General features: G+C 47.1%; 1 protein-coding gene across 2 annotated transcripts in view; it reads right to left on the reverse strand.

Moving 5' to 3' along the window:
• The window catches only part of SEPTIN11 (septin 11), a 93470-nt gene that overhangs the window by 13137 nt on the left and 55800 nt on the right, over nt 1-24533 (reverse strand). For both annotated transcript variants that reach the window (XM_059667848.1, XM_059667840.1), the window contains exons 3-7: nt 21399-21594; nt 13139-13325; nt 10303-10464; nt 5563-5659; nt 3800-3968 (exon numbers count right to left, since the gene is read on the reverse strand). In XM_059667848.1, coding sequence (XP_059523831.1) covers nt 3800-3968; nt 5563-5659; nt 10303-10464; nt 13139-13325; nt 21399-21594 — 811 coding nt within the window. The remainder of the gene's footprint in view (nt 1-3799; nt 3969-5562; nt 5660-10302; nt 10465-13138; nt 13326-21398; nt 21595-24533) is intronic.

Here is a 24533-nt window from a genome sequence, read left to right on the forward strand (position 1 = left end):
GGCAGTGCCCAAACCCCCTGATCGCCCTGCGGCTCTGGGTGTGACAGGGAGCGGGGAGCGGGGCCACAACCTCCCTATCCGCCCTGCTCTGTTCGTGACAGGGGAAGGCGCCCCAACCCCCTGATCAGCCCTGCTCTGTGCCTGATAGGGGGGAGCTCCCCAACCCCCTGATCGCCCTGCGGCTCTGTGTGTGACAGGCTGCGGTGCCCCAACCCCCTGATCGGCCCTGCTCTGTGTGTGACAGGGTGCGGGCGCCCCCACCCTCCCCCCCCACCCACGGGCCCTGCTCTGTGTATGACAGGGTAGAGCTATAACCTCCCCATCGGCCCTACCCTGAGTGTGACAGTGGCGGCGCCCCAACCCCCTGATGGGCCCTGCTCTGTGAGTGACAGGGGGGAGCTCCCCAACCCCCTGATGGGCCCTGCTCTGTGCTTGACAGGGTATGGAGCCCCAACCCCCCTGATGGGCCCTGCTCTGTCAGTGACAGGGGGTGGCGCCGCAACCTGCCCATCTACCCTGCCTTGAATAGCATTGTTGAAGATTAAGGTAAAGAACACAAAGGGCTTAGCATACCACCTGGGCCATCTTAATCGCTCAATAAATGGTAGCTAATGTCATTATCAGAGGTAGCATCAGAATGATCAGAGAGATAGTAGAGATCGAGTAAAGGTGCTGTGATTTCATGACTAAGAGGCCATTGGTGATTTTATAGAGACAGTGGTGGCCTTGCTTTTGTGGGCAGTTAGTGTGCAGGAGGTAAGGAGGGAAGGGAGTGGGTGGTGACTCCAGGAAGGCAGCACACAGGCTTGAGAAGTTCAACTGCAGCAGGACAGAGAGAAATTGGAGAGTAGCTGCGGGTGGGCAGGCAGTGGGCAGAGGATTGCTCTCCCAGGGTGGCGCCGCAGGTGCGGGGGTGGCACGAAGTGGGGAGAAAGCATGTGTGAAGAACAGGAGGAGAGAAAGGTGTTTGCAGGAGGAAGAGGGGCTGAGGCAGAGAGTCTGAGAGCAATCGTGTGGCTATGTGTATATTTTAAAGGCCACATTTATTCTAGGCAAGCTGCTTATTTGAGATTTGCACGCAAGTGAAAACAACCTGGCTATACATTTCTTAGAGGAGGAGGGACGGGTTTGCAGGCCTCATTTCAGTTTTGGTGGACTTGCAGACACCCAGGCCAGACCAAAGGCAAAGCTTAAACTGGGAGGTGGTCTGGACTGGCGGAGAGGGAAGTTTTTGGTGTCGGTGGTTGGGTATGTCAATTGTAGATTTAAGAGCAGAAAGTGACCCACAACTAGAGTGATCTGAGGCCAAGGCCACATCAAGAGTAGTTTTGGAGGCACTGAGAATGAAAATGTTTATGGCTCTCTCCTCACCCCCATGTAATTTAATAAAATAAAAATTAAATTATAAAATTAGTGTTAAGTAGTCAAGCAAGATTCTGTTTTCCCATGATGCTTGATATTGCCTTTGCAATAGAAATTGTAAATGGTTTTAAAAATAAAATTTGGTGCCTTTGGAAAAAAAAAAAAAAGTGTGACCAGCTGCAAACAGCCATCAATGCGCCCCAACTCCCCAATCGGCCCTGCTCTGAGCCCGACCAGGGGCTGCACCTAGGGATTGGGCCTGCCCTCTGCCACCCGGGAGCAGGCCTAAGCCAGCAGGTCATTATCTCCCGAGGGATCCCAGACTGTGAGAGGGCACAGGCCGGGCTGAGGGACCCCCCTTCCCCCCGAGTGCACAAATTTTTGTGCACCGGGCCTCTAGTAAAAATATATTTTAAAAAAGAAGCACGACCCAAAGTGTTCCAGCTATCACTAGTTCAAGAGATCTCAAACAGAGGGGTTCCCAAGTCAAGAGTAAAGGGAAAATGCTATGTGTGACCTCCCTTTAGGAGGGTCACAGTGCACAGTGGCTCCCAACCCCATGGCACATCAGCACTGCCTACTCGAGTTTCGCTGGACTTTTCTAAAGTTTCCTAACTCCACCCCCAGGGATGCTGACTTGAGATGCCGGGCTAAGGCAAAATAACCTGAAGTATTTCAACGCTTCCCAAGTAATTTGATGTAACCAGTTTGCCATCCACTGCTTATCTTAAAGGCTCTGAAAAGTCCTTCAGTATAAAACAAAAAGAAACCTGTTTAAGTTGGTTGAGTTCCCTTTACCCCAAACAACTGCCAGAAGTGGGGAAGGGGACCGCGGCATGAAGCTCAGGTTGGGTTACTACCTGGCCCATTATACAAAAAGTCCTTCTACTAAGTCTGTCTCCTGATCTAGCCCCACTCCTTGCTTTACAAATGAGGAAACTGAGGCCCAGAGACGCTGAGGAATTGAGTGGTGGCAGGGCCAGGATTTGAACCCAGACTACTGACTCTGCCCTAGCTCACCAGCACTGCCTGGATCTGAATGAAGGAGAGGGCCAAATGAGTTAGATTTTGGTGAAATCTTTTTGTTCCATCTCTATTCATAAAAGAAACAACAACAACACAAAAACCATTTCATCCGGTTTAAAACCCACAGAGTAGGCCTGATTTGGTAGGGACTACGTTTTGGTCAATGCAATTCAAGGCTTCGTGAAACTTTTCACAGAAAGGCATTCTCTATCTTGACTCGGAAAGTGACCTGTGGTTGAAGAAGACCAGTTTTACAAGCCCCCAGGATGGGCCTACATGATGCACACTGGGTCAGAGGTTAACTTCTTGGTTAGAGCCTTTGGTTGGGGTCTCCATTTGTTCTTATCTATGTTCTTACACACCTCACAGCACCACAGTAGCACTGTACCAGGAGACCAGCCCAGACTTTACCAAACTACCTCTCTAGCAAATCCCCAAACCCCTACCGCCCCAGGGCAGCTCAGATCTGGGGGCCTGGAGCCTGCCACCCGCACACAGGCTGCCTCAGGCACTATGGCCCGCCTGCTCCCAGGTGTCAGAGTATGAGTTATAGTGGCCACAAAAGAGAAGGAAGATAGTCTTTTCTGAGGACCCATACCCCCCCCCCCCGCTCCCACCCCCATCGGTAGAGACACCGAGCCCAGATACACTGCACATCTACATGAAGAAATTGTGAGGGCTCAGTTTGGACAGAGCAATCCTTTCCTGCGAGCCTGGCGTGGCAGCCGCCCCTTCCACTGACACTTCACCAGGCCCGGCACCCTCCCCGGGAGGCCCCTTCCCACACGTGGCTCTGACAAGGCGTGGGCCTTTGCTAAGCCACTAATTATGCATTAATTTCCATATTTCCCCCTTCACATTTTGCCTCTTCCTCTCCATCCATCAAAGATGTGGACTGTAAGCAATTTTCTGTAAGTTATCCCCTTTTCTACTCATTTGTTGTCAGAATTTCATCAAACCACTGGAAGCTAATAGAGCACTTCTGAAAGAGCAAGCCTTGGGAAGTCAAACCGATTTGGCAAAAATGAGTGAGGCAAACTGTAGGGCGCAGCTGCGCCTTTGTAAATGCCTAGGCCAGGCTCTGTGCCTCTGTGAGTGTAACGATTAAGGGCACGGGTTTAAAACCTCTCCCCCTGCCCCAGTCACTTCCTACTTGTAGGACCTTGGCTGGTTGTTTACACTTCAGTGCCTTAGTTTCCTCCTCTGTAAAATGAGGATGATGACAGTGACAGCAACGACACCGATGGTAGACAATCCAGATAGAGTGGTTGCCACAGTGCCTGGCAACATGAGATCACCTGCCCTCCCAGGTGCTTTCCTCTGACAGTTCAACCCAACAAGCACTTCTGCGACTCACAACACTCCACCTTCCCACTGTCCTGGAACACCTGACTGCCAGGTGGCCGCATACCTGAAGGGCTTGCTGTCAGGGTCAGTGTCCTTGAACCCCATCTCCTCGAGCTTACAACGCCGATACAACTCGTAGTGGCGGGTGTGAGTCTGTTCTCGCAAGTCTTCCATGTTCACGCGGATCAGCATCTCCCGCAGTTTCACAAAATCACAATGGTTTTCATTCTCCACTGCAAGAGATGGGGGAGGGGAAGCGGAGGGCGGGGCTGCTGTCAGTCACTGATAATCAGGGGGAATGTTTCCCAGATATTGTCACCACAGGTCCTGAAATCTCTCAAAGCCACCGGGTGATCCTCTACTGGATCCACCTCACTTTCCCAATGAAGACAAGGTTTCTGACTTTGACCAGAATACTGACGACAGGAGTGACTGCCGAGTGCCTGCCCAGTGCAGGGCACTGTGGGAGGAGACAGACAAATACTGTCTTTACTCTTCAAAATGACTCCTGCTTTGTACACACAGAAGCATGGATTAGCTCACACAGAGGAAGCAGAGTCTATGTTCAAACACCATGACGTCTGGCGTCAAAGACAGGCCTAGCCCGGCAGGTGTGGCTCAGTGGTCCACATACAAACCAGGAGATCATGATTCAATTCCTGGTCAGGGCACATCCTGGTTTGCGGGCTCAATCCTCAGCAGAGGGTGTTCAGGAGGCAACAGATCAATGATTCTCTATCATCATTGATATTTCTCTTTCCCTTCCTCTCTGAAATCAATTTAAAAAATGTATGTGTGTGTGTGTATATATATATGCCTGTGACCGAATGACCAGTTGCTATGACACGCACTGACCACTAGGGGGCAGATGCTCAATGCAGGAGCTGCCCCCTGGTGGTCAGTGTGCTCCCACAGCCAAGCTCCCACAGCCGGCCAACCTTCTGCAATCCCTCTCCCCCACACTGCCGCCCGCCCGCTCGCTAGCCCCGATCACCTGCCAGGTCGAGGAACCCCACCTATGCATGAATTCGTGCACCAGGCCTATTTCTCCATGCTGTCTGGAGCTGCACAAGGATTTTTAATATACTACCTTGCCCATCAAGCTGGCGTCTGGGAAGCTTCTTCAGGTTAGAGACTGTGGTCATGTCTCCCAGCACCAAAAATAGGTCAGACATTCTCTTAATTCTCAGATATTTACTGAGATCACATTTGTTATTTTTCAAAATAAATGTTATTGATTTCAGAGAGGAAGGGGAGGGAGAGAGAGATAGAAACATCAATGATGAGACAGAGTCACTGATCAGCTGCTCCCTCCATGCCCCACACAGGGGATCGAGCTCTGACAGGGACTCAAATCATGACCTCTAGGTTCATAGTTGACACTCAACCACTGAGCCATGGCGGCTGGGCCTGAAATAACATTTAATTGGAGGACAATGTTCCCAGAGATGAACAAGTATGGAAAGATAAGCATTCTCTTGTTTGCAAGAAACTGTTTGCAGCTTTCTTATGCTTTAGTGATGAAAATGGTTCAGACCCCTAGGGAAGAGCTCTCCTAACTGGAATTTATACTGAATTTCCCGCAAGCCATTTTTTAGGGGCTGCCTCATGGGCACTAGGGCTTTGCAGCCTCTTCTCTCCACTGTCACCATCGTCCTACCTGGTCACTGTTTCTTTCTCACCTCCACGACTGCCAGGTGTACAACCCTGCCACTCCCTCCACCTGCCTACGATTAAGGAGCTCCTCAAACACGGTGGGGAGGGAGAAACGTGGTCAGTCACCACAGGGGTTGAACGTGAAGAATCCCTTCCCTGCCGCACACATACCCTGCACCACGCCCCACGGGTACTGCCTGGCCTTGGCCATCTTGTTGCCGATCTTCACCTCTTCAGTGCTGCCGACCACGGCAAACGGCAGGTGGACCTGCGAACAACACAAGGATGGAGCGTACAATGAGTCCACACTGAACAGCGTCAACAAGTTCTTAGAAACGGCAACTTTAAGTGAAACGACCATAAAATGAGATCGTTTTACTCGAGTTTCATTGACATCACTAAGAGTTAAGTTCCTACAGCATATTTCTGGTCGCAAAAACATCACTGAAATTACAAAGACCCAAATACTTCTACACATGGAAATGCATGTGAGCTCCACATACAGTGAAGAAAGATTAATAAAAACAAGATCATTATTTCCCAACCTGCTGATTCCAGTTCATGGTCCAGAGTGGCCAGGGCCTCTCCCGGAAGCTCAGAGCACCAGGGGGGACCCTCCCTGCACAGGACGCCCGCCTTCCACCACAGGGCGCACTTGCACCCGCACCCGCACCCACACTCGGACCGGGACAATGAGATACACATGGTTCACCCAACACCCACACCCCTGGGAAATGGGGGAAACTGGAGTATCCAGAGAAAACCCACGCAGATGTGGGGAGAACACGACAACTCCACACAGACAGTGGGCCTGGTCAGGATAGTTTTTCCTTCACTCATCAAACTTATAACGAAATGACGGTGAACAAAGTGCCGTTCTTCAAGGACCTGCTGCAGTCATCCTCCCCAGCTCTGGTGAAGGCTGGTTTTCCACCTGCCTCTATACTCTCCCTGCTGCTTCAGGCCCCTGCTCAGTGGCGGGAGAAGCCGGGAGGTAGAAGAGGGAAACGCTGCAGTCGCACCCATGCGTGAGAGTGTGTGCATCCTACCTGTCCACACCCATTCTGAATATTTGATCTGAGCTAGATCCATGGGGACACTGTATGTGTCTTTGCAACTATACAGTAAGCTTTAGACACACGCTGTCCAATACAGTAGCTGCTCATCTATGTGGCCCTCGGACATTTGAAATGGGGCTCGTGGAATCAAGAAACGGAATTTCACTTTGCTGCAAACTCAAATCTTCTACAGAGAAGAACCAGTTTTGTCAATGTGGATGTAAGTGTTAAGAAAAAATGATCCTTTGGGTATCTATTTTATATTTTAAAAACTTTTAAGTATGTTAGGAGTCACTAGGTACGCATCCAAGTTGGAATGTCTTATGAATGTAACATACACATTGGACTTCAGACTTTGAAAAAAACCTCATTAATAATCTTTCTATTTATTACATGTTGTAATGATAATATGTTGTATATATTGGGTTAAATAAGTTATAAAATTAATTTCATGTTTCTTTTCACTTTTTTTTAATGTGGCTACTAGAAAGGGTTAAATTACTCGTGTGGCTCATATTTCTGTTTGCACCTGGACTTACCTCAAGCGGTTGGTGGTCAAGACAACCGACTGCTCCACGTGGTTTATTTGGAAGCTACGGCTGCATTGGTGGTGGTGGGGGGGGAGGGTTGGGGGTGGTAGGGGGGATGGACAGAAATTCTCTCTCTTTTCTATTAGCATATAAGAATAAGAACATTTGAAATGGATGCCCTGAGAATTATGATGGAGGGTTCCCTGACCCAGGGTCCTTCCACTGCAGGTAAGTCGAGCAAGGAAGAATGTTTTAAAGCCAAGTCCTCTCCCACAGAGAACCTGGTGTAACCCTCCACCCAGGCTGCCCAAGTGGTGTTTGTTTTCTGCTGCTCAAGACAGTTACACTCTCCCGTCTGTCTCAGCCTGCACAGGAAGGAGGAAAGCAGGTCTCTTTCTCAGACTCCAAGTCTGGAACTCAAATGTGCTCCCCGAAGCTCAGGAGCACCAGGACCCTTCTGGCCACAGTTTGGTGTTAACGACCACGAAAATGCTTCTCCCACGCAAGCAGAGTGGCCGGGCACCTGCCAACAGAGCCCCTCCCACATTTCACACAGCATTTCCTCACCGGGGGTGGTTGGCAATGAAGACCGAAAGGAAAAGGCCTGCTACAGAGCAAGATGAATTTGGGAATGGCTATTCACCTGATAAAGGGAGAAAGAGAGCGGAAGGTTCATGGGTGTTTCCTTTCCACGGAAGTTAACACAAATTCAGTTTCCTGATCGTGCAAGACGACTGGAAAGAATGGAGAGGGATAGACAGAGAGAATTAGATGTTCCTTCCTGAATCCCACACGGACACCCAAATCGCAGTTCCACGGGGAATGCACACGTGGCATCACAACCCGAGTCCTAGACAGTGGCATGAACAGCACACTGCTCTGCTCGGTGGTGGGTATCATAAACGGCGAGGATGTCGGCTCCAGAGCGAAGCTCCTGCCTCCGCCACAGACGGCTGTGCAACCTTAGGTGGTGCATGGCTGCCGTCTCCAGGATGTGAGGTAGAAATAATAGTACCTCCCGGGGGACTGTTGTAAAGATGAAATGGAAGGGCTCAAACAGTACCTGGTACATAGTAAATGCTCCCTAAATGTCAAAAATGCCAGGTGCTACTAATACCATGAAGTTCTCAATACAACCTGACATGCATAAGAGACCTTACGTATTGTTCAGTTTGACCCGGTACAGGAATCCCTCCAAGTTCTCTCTTCTCCGTGAGGTGAAGCGGAATTTGTTGCTCACCCACCACTCGTGAGGGGAACTCACCACTTCGATCAGGTGTTGGCTGTGTTGCGGTGGTGCCAACAGTCAAACTCCATATGGGCCCAAACCCCTCTCTGCTCTTAGGCCCATCAGTTTTGGTTCTGTCTTTTGAATGAGTCCAGTCATTCTCCCAATGGCGACCTTCCTTTCACACCCCCTGGGCCTGTTTCCCAGGAAGGATCTGCACTCGAGGCTCTTCCAGCACCTTCCTGTCCTGGCCACAGGAGGACGACAGCCAGGGCGACAACTCCGCGTGTGGCCAGAACAGGGCAGCGTGGAGCTCTGCGTTGATGAGATCCCTACATTTTAAATTCATACAGCAAGAGCCCCCGAGAGGAAGAACGGTACATTTGCTTCCAAAGTCCTAGTCACAGTGGGGTTACTGTAAGGAAGAAATCTTGCCTACATGAAACAGCCCTCTACAGAAAAGTCCGCATGCCGAGCCGAAGAAACAAGAGGCAGTTTTGTGGAGTAACCTGATCTCCCAAAGAATGAGGCCAGACGTAACACAGGACTAGGGTTCGGGGTCTGGGTTGAAATCTCAGGGCTGCTCCTAACTGCCTGGCTTTGACCAAGTCATTGAATCCTCTAGATCAGCGGTTCTCAACCTGTGGGTCGAATGACCCTTTCACAGGGGTCGCCTAAGACCATCGGAAAACACATATATAATTACATATTGTTTTTGTGATTAATCACTATGCTTTAATTATGTTCAGTTTGTAACAATGAAAATACATCCTGCCTATCAGATATTTACATTACGATTCATAACAGTAGCAAAATTACAGTTATGAAGTAGCAACGAAAATAATTTTATGGTTGGGGGTCACCACAACATGAGGGACGGTATTAAAGGGTCGCGGCATCAGGAAGGTTGAGAACCACTGCTCTAGATGGACCTCAGCACGACTCCCATTCTAGAAAATGTCCAGAATTGGCAAATGTAGAGACAAGAAAGTGGATCAGTGGTTGCCTGTGGCTGGGATGGTTAGAGAATGAACAGCTAAAAGGTATATGGTTTCTTTTTGAGGTGAAGAAAATGTTCTAAAATTGTTTGTGGCATTGGCTGCACAAGTCTGTGAATACACTAGAAAAACAATTGTACAGTATATCTATCATATCTCAATAAGCCTGTGAATTTTTAAAAGTGCCACTAATAACATTTAAAAATGATGGGATTAGACAGTTTTTCATGACACATACTTTCGCCTCCCACAAATTTGAAAATTCAGACTGGCTTCCTCTGCCACCAGGCACACGTCGAAATCAAACGTTAGCATGCGTCTGGGTAAGGCCAGGCTCCTGGGCAGCTGCTAATTACACTTCACTGAGGGCCACCTACAATGTTAAGGATTCCTAAGACCACCACTGGGCATCCGCAGTGTGTGTGCAAAGAATGCTGCTTCTACAGAGGTTACCCATTTCCCAGTGAAAAAAGATACACACAGCCACTGTGGCTCAGAGCTGAGCCATGGCTCAGACACACAGAGCAGGGGGACGCTGCGGCTATCCCGGCCCGGTGGGGGCTCGCCAGGAGAGATGATTTCCCAGGCACACCTAGACTGCTGCAGCTTTAATCACTAATCTCCTGACCAATTTCTCCCTGTGATGTGGAAATCACACCCTCAACTGCCGGTTTACCTAATGATTCAGGAAAGGGTGGGGAAAATAAAAAACTGGGGGAGAGGCAGGAACCAATCTCAGAAGCGACGCGAGGCAGGTGGCCATGTGTCTGCCTACCCGGCACAGCGAGCAGAGATCTGCTTCCCTTAAGCTGCTCTGTGTGAAACGGCGCTGGGCTGGCCCTCCCTTCAAGATCCGCTGTAGAAATCGTAACTGTTAGAGTGGGGGGGAAATGTGAGACCCCCTTGCTTAACTCCCCCATTTGATAGATGGGAGAACCGAGCAGCACAGTGGCTAAATGACTGGAACTAGTGGCAGAGCTAGGCCACAGGGAAGAAGTCAAGTTCCCAGTCTAGTGCCCTAGTCGCTCTGCAATGCTGATGCGAAGAAAAGCCTGCTGGAGGCTCACTGCCTGGTCCTTTCTCACTTGAGGACTTACACTCATGGTCGCATTGATCTCTGCCACCGTTTCTTCATCTGTGGGAAACTGATATATCTGGACTCCGTTGCTGACCAGTTCACTCATGATCTTACTCTTGAATTTGTGCAATTCGTTCTTGGCGATGGTGTCAGCTTTTGCAATTATTGGGATGATGTTCACCTATAAAACAGATACAATTCCAACGTGAGAAAAATAGACGAATAAAAATAGCAAACAGATAAGTGAAAATGTATAAACTTCACTTGGAGAATAGAGATGATATTGACAACAAAACCTTTGACGGAGGTGCAAAATTAAGATGACATGGGATAATCTTTTAGTTCCCCCTGCGAACACTTTCTCTTCACCTCGGAGCTGGGAGCACAGCTGCCATTTCCTCTCCTGGGCTACCTCACGCTTCCGCAGGACGCTGCTCTATGAGAAGAGGCGATAACAAGGACGCCTATCCTTGAATAACCAGCCACTCCTTTCAGGCCCCTCTCAGCTCCTTAGGACCTGGATTTTTGCACGTTCCTGGCAGTAGTTTGCAGTATAAAATAGAGTTTTCGTTAGTTAGAACAGTGGAATATTCACCTCTATGCAGGAAACATCCTTTTGTCCTTCTGATAACCTGAGGGGAGCACCTAACTATTAACCAAAACAAACGTGGTTTCACCTACTTTTAAACTTTTCAAAATCACACCAGCCAGTTCTTTTGAAAGTTAGCTTCCATCGATCGCACAACCCCTTCAGGCCAGAAGGAGACCCATGCCCAAGGCCGGGCTCGCTTTCAGAGTATCGGTTACCTGGACCAGGGGAGTTGGACAGCGGCAGCAGAAAGCCCCGAAGAGCCAAGGTGTGCTGCAGGGCAAGCCCCGACCCTGAGGTGGGACATTCGTCTCCCAGCTTCAGTCAGCGCTGTCCACAGCACACATTCTTAAAAATTCACTTTTAAGATTAACTTTCCTCCACTCCCTGGCCGGTACCGCGGCTTCAATGAGATGCTGCTGCCATCCGACACCTGGGACCCTGCTCTCCACCCAGCTCAGGTGAGAAGGGCCGGACTCCGTGAGAAAGCCGTCCTGGCCAGAGGAGAGTCTCTAGGGAGGCTTCCAGGTCACGTCTGCATTCCTTTGATTCTCCTTTTATCCCAAGAGCCAAATCAGAAATCCTTGATAAACCATAATGAGATGACATGTTGATAGAAAAACCTACTCCTCAACCAGCTCCCAATCTCATCCCGCTCGGGCTTCTTCAGCAAGTGGCAGACTAAACACAAAAACACATCACTGATGGGGGGGGGGGGGGGGGGGGCGGGGCGCGGAGAGAGAAACGGTGGGATGGTGGGATGCTGGGATCGGGACCTAAGGAACAGAAACTCTGGCTGCTCACACGGGCTATCTTTTGTACACATTGACTGTTCAGTTAATATCCACACAGACAAAATGGCAGAGGGCCACTGTTTTTAGGCCAGTTTGATCAGAGTAGATAGACAAACCAGGCGATTTAGACTTAAGGTCTCTTTTTCCTCATTCCCAGGGACTTGCAAATAGTTTCAGTTTGATAAGACTTTGTATTGAACTCAAAAGGAGAAAATACCATAGCTTCGTTCTGTGCTTGTTCTCGTCTGCTGCTGATTTATTTCAGAAATCTATTACCTTCCATTTATCCCAAAATGGAAAATTAAATGAACTGAAATGCAGATCAGCTCCTTCCTTCAAATGTTGTGTGAGAGAGAGGTTATCAGTGTGGAAAGCTCAGGGATCAAACTGCAACTAGGACTTCACTTCTTTTCAACTTATGGGCGCAGTCAGCTTCAACATCTAAGATGGACTGTTATCACACAGATAAAAAAATCAACTTCTTTTTTCATTCTAAACTTCAAATTAAAGCCAAACCTTTTAAGAGATTTAGTGAAAGTTTTTAAGGAAATAAAGAAATCATAGGTTTATGTTTCAATCTCCCTAAATTTAACCCCTCATATGACCATTTCCCTGTCTCCACTAAGTAATTTCCCAACTCACCAGACCATACACTATGCTAATTTAAGAACTAAAAATAGCCCTGGCCAGTGTGGCTCAGTTGGTTGGGTGTTGTCCTGTGTACCGGGAGGTTGCCGGTTCGACTCCTGGTCAGGACACATGCCGGGGTTGCAGGCTCAATGCCCAGGAGGGGGCTTGCAGGAGGCAGCCAATTGATGGATGTTTCTCTCTCATTGATGTTTCTCTTTCTCTCCCTCTCCCTCTAAAAAAAAAAAAATCAATAAACTATTTAAAAAATAAGAAAAAGAACTAAAAATGCTTTGTAACAAAGCTACATGGCTTTGTTTTTTTGTTTTCTCCTAACATGCAGAGAAGTTTTGAAGCATTTTTCTCACATTGCTCAACCCTATGGTTCGATAAACCAGAAAACACAAATTATGGGGTTGGGGGACGAACAGGCAGAGCATGGGGTTTTCGGGGCAATAAAACGACTGTGCCTGATACTATAATGATGGATACATGTCATTACACATTTGTTCAAACCCACAGAGTGTACACCAAGAGGGAAGTTTAATGTCAACTATGGACTTTGGGGGATTATGATGTATCGACGCAGTTAATCAATTGTAACAAATGAACCACTCTGAGGGGGATGCTGGTAATGGGGGAGACTATGGGGGGGGGGTGGAGCAGGGGTATGTGGGAAATCGCTGTACCTCCCTCTTAGTTTTGCTGTGAACCCATAACTGTTTTTAAAAAATGTTTTTACAACAAAACAGAACAAACTGTACACTGAAAGCGGAGAATGCATGGGGGCCTTGGAACAAAGGTGACTGACAGGAGAGGGGGGGCAGCAGGTGGGCGGCGAGTACCTTACTGTCCAGCTTCTTCATGGTGACCAGGTCCAGCGACTTCAGGGAGTGCCCAGTCGGGGCGATGAAGTAGAGGCACGCGTGGATCCTGGTGTCGTGGTAGTTGAAGAGAGACCGCTTGATCTTCAATTCCTCTTGTAGGTAGGCCTCAAACTGGGCATCGATGTATTCCACGATGGGCTTGTAGCTGGAATGCAGAAGAACGTTTTCTAAAGCACGTTTCAATCAGCGCGCTTCTAGTCAAGGCTCTCCGGCAGTTCGGCGTGGTGCAAGGCTTCAGGAATGTCCACGGCCCCCCTGCCCCGAGAGCCAAAGCCCGATTCCCTGCATCCGGGGCCTTCTGTCTTCGGTCCCACTCCACCCGGCTCGCTGTTTCTGGCCCAGCCTCGCACACCAAGCTCTGCCTCCACGCCTTTGCTCACACTAGCTCTTCTACCTGGGACGGTCTCCTTCCTATCCTCGTGCCGCCTAACAGGCATCCTCTAAAGCAGCCGATAAACAAGTGTAGCATGCGGTCAATTCCCCCGTGGGACCCCTGAAGATACTGCTAAGAGGCGGCGGCATTCTTTCCTCTTGGGGCAAAACTGAGCCTCCAAATCTGTCCCAACAAAGTGATTCTGAGGGAGAACCAAGATGGCGGCATAGGTTAACGCCGGAGTTTGCTGCTTTGAACAACTACTTCAAAAGTGAAACTAAAACACAGAACGGACATCGCCCAGAACCACAGGAACGCTGGCTGAGTGGAAGTCCTACAACTAGGAGGAAAGAGAAACGCATACGGACACTCAGAGGAGCCGCAGTGCTGAAGTCAAATTCTGAGGTGCGGAGTGCGCGGAGCGGGCTGGCGGCGGAGGGCGCGGTTGTTGTTTTCAATCGGGAGGGAGTCGCAGACTCTGAGCTCCAGATACAGGCGAGTCTTTAGGGACCCAGACTCAAACGGGAGAAGCGGGACTGTCTGGCTTCGGTCAGAGCAAGTGCAGCTTTCTCTCCGAGCTTTGCAGCGGGTGCTGGGACTCAGAGAGGCAGAGCCCCTGGGGACAGGACTGAGAGCCGCCATAACTGCTCTCTCCGACCCACCCTGTTGATCCTGTGTGACCCGCCCTGCCCAAGCCCTGCACAGAGGCATTTACCGGATAGCCTCAGGCAAAGGCTAGATTAGCACCTCCCTAGAGGACAGAAGTTCTCTCACTGCTGACACAGCTGATTCTCATAGCCACTTGGCCTGGAGGTCAAACCCTCCCTGGAATTAGCTACAACAATCAAGATTTATCTATAAGACTGTGAACAAAGACCACTAGGGGGTGCACCAAAGAAGCATAACAAAATGCGGAGACAAAGAAACAGGACAAAATTGTCAATGGAAGAAATAGAGTTCAGAACCACACTTTTAAGGTCTCTCAAGAACTGTTTAGAAGCTGCCGATAGACTTAATGAGATCTACACGAAAACTAATAAGACCCTCGATCTTATATTGGGGAACCAACTAGAAATTAAGCACACACAGTCTGAAATAACGAATATTAAACAGACGCCCAACAGCAGACCAGAGGAGCGCAAGAATCAAGTCAATGATTTGAATTGCGAGGAAGCAAAAAACATCCAACGGGAAAAGCAAAATGAAAAAAGAATCCAAAAATGCGAGGATAGTGTAAGGAGCCTCTGGGACAGCTTCAAGCGTACCAACATCAGAATTATAGGGGTGCCAGAAGATGAGAGAGAGCAAGATATTGAAAACCTATTTGAAGAAATAATGACAGAAAACTTCCCCCACCTGGTGAAAGAAATGGACTTACAGGTCCAAGAAGCGCAGAGAACCCCAAACAAAAGGAATCCAAAGAGGACCACACCAAGACACATCATAATTAAAATGCCAAGAGCAAAAGATAAAGAGAGAATCTTAAAAACAGCAAGAGAAAGTAACTCAGTTACCTACAAGGGAATACCCATACGACTGTCAGCTGATTTCTCAACAGAAACTTTGCAGGCCAGAAGGGAGTGGCAAGAAATATTCAAAGTGATGAACGCCAAGAACCTACAACCAAGATTACTTTATCCAGCAAAGCTATCATTCAGAATTGAAGGTCAGATAAAGAGCTTCACAGATAAGGAAAAGCTAAAGGAGTTCATCACCACCAAACCAGGATTATATGAAATGCTGAAAGGTATCCTTTAAGAAGAGGAAGAGGAAGAAAAAGGTAAAGATACAAATTATGAACAACAAATATGCATCTATCAACAAGTGAATCTAAGAATCAAGTGAATAAATAATCTGATGAACAGAATGAACTGTTGATTATAATAGAATCAGGGACATAGAAAGGGAATGGACTGACTATTCTTGGGGGGGAAAGGGGTGTGGGAGATGTGGGAAGAGACTGGACAAAAATCGTGCATCTATGGATGAGGACAGTGGGTGGGGAGTGAGGGCGGAGGGTGGGGCGGGAACTGGGAGGAGGGGAGTTATGGGGGGGAAAAAAAAAGGAACAAATGTAATAATCTGAACAATAAAGATTTAATTTAAAAAAAATAAATAAATAAAATAAAAAAAAAACAAAGTGATTCTGACAGCCCGCACCAACTGACTGACACCGGTGCACAAAATAAAACCGGTCTGTAATTTCCGGACATGGCACCGCCTCCTATTGGGAGCCCCGGCCTGGGCCTCTGCCTGGGCCTCAGAGGTCAGGGGTTCTCTGTGCACTCATAAAGCCCTGGGCGCATTCCAGGGTTCCAGCTAAAAACTGAAATGCCTGGGCCACTGTGATCTTCTAGGTTCTTTCCAACTCTAAATGTTACGATTTGAAGACACAGTTTATAACCCTCTGCTCCCCAAGTTGTAATTCAAATCTTTTTGGGGGGGATTCTGTGTGATTCGATGAACTGACCGTAAACACAACCATTAAAAGCACATCAGGTGGCACACAGGTCACTGTGAATAAGCCGTGAGCTCCTCTGGGCCTCAGGGGACCCGCTGCTCAGGAGAGGCCGGTCAGCAGCAGTGGGACCGGCCTATCAGGAATACAACAGGCTGGTTCTCCCCAACTTACTACGGTGCTAAGGAATGATTTAAGCTTTCAGAAACATAAAAACCTTCCAACACTAAGCCCCAGGGCTATAAATTAACTGAAATCCCTGGAAGGGAACTACAAATCTTTTAAAATGAAGATGACAGCAGACACCTTGAGTGAAAAACAAACAAACGAAAAACCAAAGTAAAAATAAAACAGAGACACCAAACAAATTTATGACTCAAACCAAAACTGTTAGAAAAGCTTTTTGATGACACTTTTCCTTGGAAACTTATCACACACCCTTGGTTCATTTTAAGCAGACAAGTCTCTAGAGGTTAAAAAAAAAAAAAAAAAAAAAAGCGGAATGTGCCTCAGCAATAAGAATAAAGTTCTCAATCATGGCAAGCAAAATTCCAATGAAAAGGATGAGCAAGTGATAAGTCTTCTACGTTTTTCAATTTTAACATATAGGCAGGCATTATATAACAATAGTAATCCTCATCTTTATTCCAGGATCGTTATATAGGGTGGTGGTTAGAAGCATAGATTCAAGCTAGACCACCTCAGACCACAGTCTACTCTACAACTTACTAGCTGTGTGACTTTGGGCAAGTTACTAAAGCTCCCTGTGTCTTAGTTTCCTCATAGATAAATCAAGAACAAAAATGGTATCTATATCAGAGAGCTATTGTGGTAAATGAGTGAGCTAATATCTGTGAAGGACCAGCACATAAAAGTAAGATATAACTGTTTCACTGTCATATAAGAAACAACAAATAAGAAATACCATGCCTGCCCTAACTGGTTTGGCTCTGTGGATAGAGCGTCGGCCTGCGAACCAAGAGGTCCCAGGTTCGATTCCGGTCAAGGGCATGTACCTTGGTTGCGAGCACATCCCCAGTAGGAGGTGTGCAGGAGGCAGCTGATCGATGTTTGTCTCTCATCGATGTTTCTAACTCTCTATCCCTCTCCTTCCTCTCTGTAAAAAATAAAATATATTAAAAAAAAAAATAGCATGCCTGACATTTTTAAAAGACAAGGAGGAAAAAAACAAGAGAACTTTACCCTCACCTGGTTCCATGGCAACCGCTCTGCCACTGAGCTCATACCCAGTCAGGGAGGGACCCGGCCCCTCCATTGAGGGCCATGATGCCTGTCAGTCCGGGGCCTGGTCTTTCAGTCTCCTGACACTGAGGCATGTGTTGGGGAAATCAAGATACTCCCCCATCACCCTCTCAGCCCCAAGGGGAGGAAAAGCAGCTCACAGCAATTGCTCCTTTCTGGCTCCCCAGTTCCTAATTTGCTTCTCAGCACCTCCTCCCCAGCCATTGTCCAAGCATGTTCTGCTTTCTATTAATTTCCCTTTTAGCCTCTGATTTGATTCTGATGCTCCAAGATTACGGAAGACAGACCGTCTCTCCTTTTTAAAAAAAATATGTATTTTTATTGATTTGAGAGAGGAAGGGAGAGGGAGAGAGAGAGAGAATCATCAATGATGAGAGAGAATCATTGATTGGCTGCCTCCTGCACACCCCCTACTGGAGATTGAGCCTGCAACCTGGGCATGTGCCCTGATTGGAATCTAACCGTGACCTCCTGGTTCATCAGTTGATGATCTACCACAGAGCCATGCCAGTCAGGCCCATCATCTCTCCATTTCAAGTGAGGAATGCTTTCTGCCCTGGATTCAATATAGCCAAAGAACTCTATTGTTCTCTTACAGCTCGGGCCGCCTCTGACTTCCTGTTACGGAGTGCTGGCCAATCTTTCCATCTTCTCCTTTTTCTCTCCGTGGTCTCCCTGGAAAATCACAGCTTTTCCTCTGTTTCACTTGCCATCCACCTGATGATGATGATTCACAAATCTCTACTTCCAACCCGATCCTTCACCTGAGCATCAGACCGATCCATCCGACTGCCTACTAGATGTCTCCAGGTGCTCTTCTAACTAAATGCCTCTAAAATCAAACACTTCATCTTGCCCCCAAACCCACACTTTCCCATGTTCCTCCTCACAGCGAACGGCACCTCCATCCACACCACTGGTCAAGTCAAAAACCTCGGGTTCCCCCTCCTACCTCCCCCACACAAAAGCCCATCCATTTTGTGCATCATTCTAACCTAATAAAAAATGTACTCCAGGAGAACTATGTACCAAAATCACTAGTCCTTTGTGGAAGATTTAATTACGGTGATGAAATAGCTCCAGAGGCTTTATCCTCTGGTTCACAACCCTTCACACAGATCCTCTGCCCCGTCTTCCTCTCCTTTCCACTTCCCCTTACCAGCATTTCAGTTGCAAAGACAAGGACGCTGAATCCCTATTTTGCCTTTTGCTAGTTTCCATTCTTATAGAAAGGACACCTATTTATATTCTGTTTTGCCAATTCTAACATCTCTGGATTGTAGCTATATAAATCAGAGGAAATGGGGGGAGGGGAGAGCACACCATATCTAGCCCTTCCATTTTCACATGATTTCCTTTTATGGCATGGGGCTATTCCCTTTTACCCACCACTCATTTTTTTTCACATACCTCCAGCCATTAAAAACACAATAAAAGGGCAAATGTTTGACTATGAAACTGATGGGATAAATGTTCACACAATGTTTTTTATCCACCCACTGATCATTCTTGCAAAATAGCCAATGCCATCATTCAGGGCTGACTCTCCATTTTATGGATGACCAGACACCTACCATGTATTTTTCTCTATCTTTGCTATCTGTTAACCAAAGTCAATTTTCGTTACCCCACAACTACCTTCACCAGAAAGTGTCAAAAAAAAATTAGAACTCAAAGACCAAACAGTCTACTTCAATTCCATTTTTATAACTTTGATGAAGACTTGATGAGTTTGAGGACTCTAAGTGAATTTCAACCACCCATGCTTTGCAGGGCTGTTTACCATTCTAGCCATTGACAGTCTGTCTCCACCTCCCACATGTAGGGCTAATTATTCGATTTCCAGCTCTACAGCAAAGTTTGGTTTCCTTCTTCTCCAGACCCCTTTCCTTCTTCACTGAAGAGCACAGACAACAAAACAAGGAAGCCCTTAATCCAAAAAGAGTTAATCGTGCTAAACATAACAGGAAACCTTACCAGATCTCTCTTCCTGCCTCCTTCTAGCTAGCCTGGTCCCAGGCAGATAATGCTGCAGGAATGCTGACATGTCCGAAGCCTATATAAACAAACTGGGACATTCTTGAGGTCTTGCATCAATGGCAGAAAAGCTTGCCTAATCCCCACACTAGTAAAATAATCATGGGTTCAGAGAAACAGCACATCCTTTACCATACGGTTACATATCAACGCAAAAATGCATATCCCACTTCCAATTTTTGGATGGATGCAGGGCCTATCTGAACAACTATTTTAAACAGTAGTCATTTGGGTTTACAGTCCATAGTGTCCACACTGCCTTCTGGGGCACAGAGTTCTAAATGCCACTGAAAGAGGTTATGCAACAGCTGTCAAGAAATTTCAGAAGAAAAAAAATATTTGGTATCTAGGTTAGGTTAATATCACACTTCCTCTCTTCTAAGTCTCCTTGGGAACTACTATTTGACCCAAATGAGTCAGATAATTTCTTAAAGAGGCCTCCAGCTGCAGCGATGAGGATCGGCACAGGACTAGCCACTTGCTGGTCGGTGCAGGTGAGTGCAAACCCACCCGCCTAAGGCAAAGTCCCTGGTTAGAGGCGGGCAAAAACGTAGGGGCAGGACTGAGGCATGACTCTGAGCCAGAACAGCACGTGGAATCTTAGCCCTACACACACTTTAACCCCAGGGAGAAACCGTGCGGGTCGGAGATGGAGACACGCCTTGCTCTGAGTGTGCACTGTGATTGCACAGTGACCAGGGGCCCCAGCTCTCTCCCGGGCTCCCACAATGCACCTGTGCTCTTTACCTGGTCACCAGGGTTTTCTCTTCATCCACTCCACTTGGCATTACCAACAGCCTTCAGGCAGTAACCTCGCCATCATTGCTTGGCACTGAGGTCGTAAGTTAAGAGCAACTGCTCAGCTGCAGGGTCTGAGCTCAGCTGTCCCCGACCCCTACACAATGTACAGATAGTCCATTTTGACCAGCAAAATAACATCTCTCACTATATCTAACACGTTCTTCTGTTATTACCGGACAATGTTTATTGAAGAGCATTTAAATTGCTCTATAGATAAAATAGAGCTCAGTGCTCAGCTATATAAGGAATTAAGTATTTCTTTTTCATTACCGTGATGCTTGTATAGATACGCGACAGTTAAAATACAGGGTGGGCAAAAGTAGGTTTTCAGTTGTGAGTGCATGAAACAGACTTTATTCTTGTATTACTATTTATTAATTATTGTATTATTTTCCATACAAACAACTATAACCTACTTTTTGCCCCTCCCCCCCATCTATCTAGGCAATGCGCATTTCTAGATAAAAAAATAGTTCAAGTTCCTTTATACAAAACACATGTATATAATATACATAGTTTTGAATAAAAAAACCAAACAGGAAAAGCCCTGGTACTAATGAAGTTTCTGAGCTCTAAGTAAACACACCATCATTTGTTGACTTGGTGTTTTATTCCCACAATGTTGTCATCGCTCAAAAATGTCTCTGGAAGCCCCCTCCTGGAAACATCTTTGGGCCTGGGACAGTTTTATTTTAACTTTCTCAAACTTCTTTTGAGATAAAATGAAACACTTAAAGTAGTCAGCCAGAAACTAAGATTTTCCCAACAGATCTTTCATAAAAATGTTTCCTTCGCTTAGGGTGTTCAGGAGCAACCCGAGGCAGAAGTCACACAGGGGAAGGGTTCTTCTTGCAGAGATGGTGGAGGCCCCTGGTTATCTGGACACACTTGGTGGAGGTTCCAGGGACCTAGCCCAGGGCCACAAGGTGGTTGGCGGTAGGGGTTTCTGCTAACTGTCCTGTGGGGCAGTTGTATGTTTCTGTTCCTTTAAATTGATTTTCCCGATGGGAAATCCCCCAAACCTGGTTCCATGGCCCTCCTGGAAAAATGCCATAAGTTACCTTATCCCTTCTAACACATCCCCTTTCTGCTTACACTAGCTGGAATCAATTACACAGCTTGATTCTGACTTTAAGAAAATGTCTCAGGACAAGAACGTGTCATCTTTTCATCGATACGGTGGGACCAACTACCATCATCAGTGAACATTCAGCCTTTGGATTTACCAGGGATGGGTCATGTTATTGCTTCATCCATTTATATCCCCACAAAATCCCAAGATATACCTGTCATCTTTATTTATCTGGTCTCCAAATCCCACAGTGTCCACGATGGTTAATTTCAGCCGGACGTTGCTTTCCTGAAGCTCATAACTTCTGGCTTTTAACCGGACGCCTGGTTCATTGTGAGTAGCGGGGTCACTTTCAAATTTGGTGTTGAATAAAGTGTCCATTAGCGTGGACTTGCCGATGCCCGTCTCACCTACATGACCACAGGGGAGGAATTGGAGAATGTCAGTGCCTCATAACCATGTTTGTACAACTTCTAAAAAAGCCTCTACCACCAGGAATCCCTCCACGAAAAGACAGTTCTTCCCAGGTGAGCTTTATCGAATACCTCCCTAGGAATGTCATAATAATTAGTTTTAGAAACTACTGAGCAGAAAAGATCTTAAACTTACAGATCAAGATACTCTTCTTTGGCTCTAGAGAAACAACCTGTGTGTACATTACAAAGATGTAAAGGGTATCTCTTCTTCTCCTGATTGCCGACGTGTAAAACTGTTGCCTAAAGGAAAACATACTGTTGAATTTCTGTTACTAGGAAGAGACATATTCCATTTATACTGAATTATCTGATACCAGGTACTGCTGTCATAAAGAATTACATTTTCAAAACAACACTTTGGAGAGTAACAGTCACAATCACACGCCCACTAAGTGACTGAGTGCTGACTTTGTGCCAGGCGCTGTGGCCAGAGCTTCCAACGCGTGACCTACTTAAACCCTATCACAATCCTCCATGAAGCAAACAGGTGCTCCTGTCCCCTCCGTTTCACAGCCGGGCACGAAGGCTCAGGTAAGGTGTAGGTAACTTGCCTGCAGTCACATTATTCAGTGGCAGAGCAGGGTTCTAACCCAAGTCTGTGTGACGAACACCTACACTGAGCCAACAAAGCATCCTGACTTTCCTATTACAGAAAAAAACGGACTGCCCAATATTTTCCGCTTATAGTTATGAATTTGTGTGCATCCTCTATATTATCCTCATTGTCTTTTCCTATTCAGCTGGAGTCCAGATGGTAAACATTTACTAGAGAGTTCTCCCAGTTTCAGAGTGATGTCTGAAACAATGAAACTGAATCATGCTAAATGACCTGCGACAGTGGCCTTATTAATTCACCTTGGTAATTTAAGTCATTAAGTGTTTGCCGAGACCCTAATATGTGCAGAGCAGAGTGGCAGGTACCTGGTACCACTATACTAATCAAATGGTGAGACACAAATGTGGAGCTACAAAGAACTTTAGCCCGACCTTCATCATAAAACCAAGCAAAATTCTCGTTCATTCTAATTCCAAATTAATTCTGAGTCAAAAATAGTTGGCAAGGAGAAAGAATCCACCCCACCCCTGTCATGGTGCTGGTGTTAGTGACTCAATATGTGATGGTGGAAAAGGGGAAGGAGAAATCAAAGAACGTTATCCATAGGAAAGTCTTTTTATTTTGAATTTGGAAAATCTCCCAATTAGGTTTCCAACTCAATTTGAACATGCTAATATGCCACAGCCCTTCCAGCAAATCCCAGGAACAGGTCCTCTTCTAACGGGTTTCGATGATGCCTGTTAGGACGGTGACAACTGCATGGAGAAAAAGGAACTCTGGGGTTTACAGCCCCGAGGCAAGTCTCCCACTGTAATGGCAAAATCCACTTAATTATAAGTTCCATATTACTCACTGTTTTCCAACATAAAGCAAAAGTGAAGGAGGATGGCGTTTTTCTGGATTTGAGCTTTCTCTAGGGAGCAGCCTTGTGTGGTTTGCCATTGACTACAATGATTCACTTAGAGAATGAGTTGGTAAAGTATGTTTGCCTTACTTTTTGACCTTGCCCATCGGGCCCCGGATACATACAAGATCAAAGCATTTCCTCTCCTTTCATTCAGCCTTCATTCAGCCAGTATTTTTCCACTGCTTACTCTGTACACCAAGCTCTGTGCCCCGTTCTGGGAATACGACGAACTAGCCTGCTGTGGTATTCTCCCATGCCATAGAATCTGACCTGGAACATGACTGAATGAATACCAATCAGACTCTAATTTATTATGATGGGAATAATATTCTAAGTGTCCGCCATAACCACATTCCTCTTATGAGCAGGACAATACTTTATACCAGGGGTGGGCAAACTTTTTGACTCAAGGGCCACAATGGGTTCTTAAACTGGACCGGAGGGCCGGAACAAAAGCATGGATGGAGTGTTTGTGTGAACTAATATAAATTCAAAGTAAACATCATTACATAAAAGGGTACGGTCTTTTTTTTTTTTTTTTTTTTTTTTTTTTTTTAGTTTTATTCATTTCAAACGGGTGGGATCCGGCCCGCAGGCCGTAGTTTGCCCACGGCTGCTTTATACCTAGTGACCACAGGTAACTAAACCAGGGCTAGCCCCCTGAACAGAGAGAGGCACCCACGGAAGCCTAATCATGATGCTCTGAGACAGTGCCCCATCCTAGGCAGTGACCTGTCTATCCAATCAGAACTCCCCTCCTTGGCAGTTGGAGTGAGAGATACACAATCTGCACACATGACAATGGCACAAGAAAAGCTATACGGAGAGAAGTGAATAAGCAGAAGCCATGAGGCAGCAAAGGCTTCAGGTAAACTGAAGATGTTGACAGACCATTAGCTGGGAATATAGGAGAAAGAGAGCAGATAGACACAATAGAGCTTAGTGTCTGAAATTCAATCTATACTAATAAAAGGGTAATATGCTAGTAATATGCTAATTAGGGTAGATGTCTTCTGGACATCCATCCAGACAAAGCCACAGTGGCTGCAAGGCCCGGGGCTCAGGCAGCTGCCATGGCCGGCAGTGGCAGCAGCAGCGGGGTGATGGGAGCAGCGCCTTCCCCTAATCAGCCCGGTCGCCTCCCACAGAGGGAGGCCAGACTGCGGCTTAGGCCCACTCTCCATGGGGAGCGGGCCTAAGCCATCAGTAGGACATCCCCTGAGGGCTCCTGGACTGTGAGAGAGGGCAAGCCGGGCTGAGGGGAACCCCCCTCCCCAGTGCAGGAATCTTCGTGCACTGGGCCTCTAGTCATTAATAATACTTGACCTCTCCCTGTCTTTCCCTCCGGGGAGGGCGGGGAGGGGGGCGGGGCGGGTGGCGGCGAGGCCCCGGCGGCGTCGAGGCCCCGGC

Source organism: Myotis daubentonii, chromosome 1, assembly GCF_963259705.1.
Source record: "Myotis daubentonii chromosome 1, mMyoDau2.1, whole genome shotgun sequence".
Lineage (NCBI taxonomy): Eukaryota > Metazoa > Chordata > Mammalia > Chiroptera > Vespertilionidae > Myotis > Myotis daubentonii.